Source organism: Poecilia reticulata, linkage group LG10 (genome assembly GCF_000633615.1).
Source record: "Poecilia reticulata strain Guanapo linkage group LG10, Guppy_female_1.0+MT, whole genome shotgun sequence".
In the NCBI taxonomy this organism is placed as follows: Eukaryota; Metazoa; Chordata; class Actinopteri; order Cyprinodontiformes; family Poeciliidae; genus Poecilia; species Poecilia reticulata.
This window is the reverse complement of record NC_024340.1, coordinates 15,737,885-15,741,725: the sequence shown is the minus strand read 5'-3', so window position 1 is coordinate 15,741,725 and position 3,841 is coordinate 15,737,885. Positions and strand designations below refer to the sequence as shown.

The following is a 3,841-nucleotide window of genomic DNA, read 5'->3' as shown; positions in this document are numbered from 1 at the left end:
ATATATATAATGTAAAAAATGGAATAAAAAAAAACTTTGTCTGTAAATATGCTCTACCCAAAACTTGATGTTGCTACAAATAATCAAGCATTCACCAAAGGACTGCTTTGTTGATGCATTTTAGGCATTTCTTATTTAAACAATGAATTAACTTATTTGTTCATTTGCATTTTTCATGTATTTCTAATATTGTATAAAATTAGCTTAAGTAGTTAAATGAAAAATCTACAAAAAGTGCCAAATTTTTAAAATCCAATTAATTGATTAGTTGGCAGAATAATCAATTACTAAAATAATAGCTATTTGCAGCCCTACTATGCACTTCAGTACATGAAGAAAAGTTCTTTAAAATGAACTTTAAAACTGAAGTTTGAACAAACGCTCAAATCTTAAGACACAGAGCGCTCAGCAAAGGTCTCAGTGTTGCTGCTGCGAGATTCTCAGAAAATGAGGAAAATAAAACAAAGCACCTCCTCTGTGGTGAAGCCTTTTTGTCCTTCCTGCATGATGTTATCTTGTTTCTGACTGCAGGGCTTGATGTTGGTGGTGACATTAATCACGATAGAAGTGGGATGCAGCTCACTCTCATGGTTCAGAGAGTTTGGGCCTCTGGGTATTTTAACGTTTAAAAAAAAATAGGACATAGATTAAATAAATGCTTATAAAGCTGTTCTTTGTTCCAGATTTCACAGAAAACATACCGTGGTGTGTCTTCGGGTGAAACAGGCTCTGAAGGACGGTCTTGTTGTGTTGCTCTCTCTGCGGGACTGGAGGGACATTCGTACTGAATGTCTGCTGCAGACAGCAAACCTTCAGGCTTCAGACGGCGCTCAGGAATCTGCTCTGAACAGAGAAACATGCTTAGAATCTCACTGTTGTCAACCAAACACAAATAAAACAGAAAACATGGATGAAATGTTAATAATCTAACTTACTGAATCTTTTTGCAGTAAGGAGGAGAATCCAAAGTAACAGAGAAATAAGGAAAAACAGGGACACTATAGCAGCGCCGATGAAGATCACAGAAAGACTTTCCTCTTTTATTCCTGAAAGAAGAATAAGAAAACATACAAAAGAAATTAAAAACATGTTAAGAGTTCAGGTGGAAATTTACATGCACTCTTCAGGGATATGAATATCCTGGCATTTTGGAGATTCATGGATAGATTTGAACTGTTCTTTTTGTACTAGGTTATACAACTAACAACATTGTTGAATTTTAAAAACAATGAAATAATGAAAACGGAGGACTACTCAGTGGACATGTGACTGCAGGCCCCATGTGAATTTTCGTCAGGCAGACTGAGTATTTACTGGGCTTGGAGTCACACTAGGCTTCCTTTCAGGTCTATTTACAAATCGTATTGGCAGCGTATTTTCTGGGTCTCAAAAAGGTTCAAATTGTACAAGAAGTCAACTTTTTATCTCGAGTTGTCCTGCATCAAACATATACAGATGCGGTTAACATGGGAGCAGAAGACAATCTCTGAAGAGGGTTAATTTTTCTGACTATTTATGGACCAAAATGTAAATGTTGGTTGGGTACCTTCAAATTATTCAGCTGCATCTCACTGCAGCAGCCAGCCTGTTGAAATCCCAACAGGATTAAAGAAAGTTCACAAAAATTCCAACCTGTGCACCAAAATCTTGTTTTCAGTCATTTAAGTAATTTATGTTTGTTGTATAGTTATTGAAGTCTTAAATTTTAAACTTGTATGTAAATTTCTCTCTTGATCTTTATGTATAAACACTGAATTACCATTCGCTGTTGATTCTTCTGACTTTCTGACTGGTAACAGGATGGCACTCTCTGTCAAACAAAATATCAGTTTCACAAAATCACCAATAGATACAAAAACGTTTGCATGAAGTTGCGTGTGTTGTGTCACTGGTTTATCTTTGGGTCTTACGTGTTTTTGAGTCTCGAGAAGAAAAGTGCAAACACTCTTTGTGGACTGTGTCATGACTGTCACAAGGAATACACAGCAGCTCCGCCTCCCCTGTCAGGCTCTTCAGTTCATAATATCTGCACACAATAACACATACAGCTGAAACTAGTAACAAAATGCGACTGGTGTTTTCTCTGGCGCTGTGGATGGGACTAACCCTGGGAGACAGTGCCCACACACAGAGTCACTGGTGGGTGAACAGGCAGCCAACGCCAGGCGGTTCAGCAGGTTGCACTGGGTGCATCTCCTGCAGGGATCCACACTCGTATCTGTGCTGAACGTCCCTGCTTCACACGGAATACACACCCCATCCCCTCCATAACCAAAGCCACAATCCTGGAAATTATACATGGTGTAGATTTAGTGTCAGCGGGTTTTAAAGGAGGAAATGATGCTGTGAAATAGCGTTGCATTACCCCTGACAGCTGTTCTCCGGGTTTACAGACAGGGCATGCAACACAGGTGCCATTATGGTGCAAGTACTCCGTCTGATCACATCTAGGCTCAGATTGCACCTGTGCACACAAAGGAGGGGGATTAATTTTAGGAGTTTAGAAACAAGCAGGGAAGACTACAAGCTAAATCAATCCTTTGTTATTGTTTCACCATCACTAAAGAAATTTACAGAGCTTTGCAAAAGATTTGCTTCCTGAAGCTTCTTGCATGTTGTCAACTACAGCCACAAACACAAATAAATGCATCTTTCTCAGGAATGATGCATTCCTGAGAAAGTTTACATTTTTTTCTAAATGTTTTCTTACAAAAGGTGTTGCATGCTATTCAGCCCGCTGGTTATTACTCAGTTCCTTCCTTCCTTGGAATACATTTATCCCAAACCACTTTGCACACCAAAAACTAGGATGCTTTTGGCCACTCTTCTTTTCAAAATTGGATGGAGATTATACATTTTCAAGTCTGTTACATCAATGTACGTTTTCAAGGGCCAGTTTCTTGCTCTAATGTGTTATGGTCTGCTTTAAAACATCTTAATCCAACTGCTTGATTCCCCTCAATATATAGAAGTTTTGCCAGGTAGTGAAACGTTCATTTCAGCAAGTTATGCTTAATGACTTCTCTATCTCAGTGTTTCTCAACCCTGATCCAAAGAGACAGCTGTGTTTCATGTTTTAGGCGTGTTTTCCTGTTCATAATGTTGTTCTGCAGAAAATCCACAAAATACTAACACAATATTTAGGAAAATTATGCACTGTGCCATCATATTTAAATGACAGTGAAAAAGGAAAGTAATAAGAAGACAGACATACCATCAAAATGAAAGAAGCTCCAATCAGAAAAGTAAACATGCCTCTTCTTTATTGTGTATGCTCCAACTTGAGGAAACACAACCTTTAAAAATTATTTCACATGTTAAACAAAAACAAAAGCAACACATTCTGAGACAGAAAGTTGAACGGATTAAAAACGTCAAACACTTACAAATTTTTTGATGTCTGCTCAATATCACCACACCTTCTGTGTTCGTCCTGATCTCAGAGTTTCTTAGAGGAATAATTCAAACAGTGGGAACGATCTTTGGGAAATCCCACCGCTCTACATCACCTGTGACGCAGGAGGGGTTCCCAAGCAGGGTAACCTTAGACCAGTGAATACAAGCCCCCCAGATGGGGCACTTCACGTCACAATCCGGTCGTCTCAGATGCTCTCTGGGGAACCCTCTCTCATTTTACTCCGGACCAGTGAGACGAAAATGGAAGGGGATAAAAATAGATGAATGAGGTCCTTGTTAGCGGTTTTTAGTGCAACAAAGAGACTTTGTTTGTGTCAGAGTGTCTGCATTTCTGGGGTCAAATCTTTGATTCTGGTGGAAGCAACACCTTGGTAAAGTCTAGGCTCATGGTGTGGATGACAGAAAAGTTCATAAACTCTTTCAA

At 39.0% G+C, this 3,841-nt stretch overlaps 1 protein-coding gene across 1 annotated transcript in view; it reads right to left on the bottom strand.

The window, feature by feature from the left end:
- Nucleotides 1–3,610, bottom strand: part of LOC103471594 (tumor necrosis factor receptor superfamily member 27-like) — a 4,822-nt gene extending 1,212 nt beyond the window's left edge. The window contains exons 1-9 of the mRNA XM_008420691.1: nt 3,387–3,610; nt 3,215–3,296; nt 2,366–2,464; nt 2,107–2,285; nt 1,911–2,026; nt 1,760–1,810; nt 936–1,046; nt 702–843; nt 471–609 (exon numbers count right to left, since the gene is read on the bottom strand). Of these exons, the coding sequence (XP_008418913.1) occupies nt 471–609; nt 702–843; nt 936–1,046; nt 1,760–1,810; nt 1,911–2,026; nt 2,107–2,285; nt 2,366–2,464; nt 3,215–3,253 (876 nt within the window). The 5' untranslated portion in view covers nt 3,254–3,296; nt 3,387–3,610. The remainder of the gene's footprint in view (nt 1–470; nt 610–701; nt 844–935; nt 1,047–1,759; nt 1,811–1,910; nt 2,027–2,106; nt 2,286–2,365; nt 2,465–3,214; nt 3,297–3,386) is intronic.
- Between the last annotated feature and the right edge of the window lie 231 nt (nt 3,611–3,841).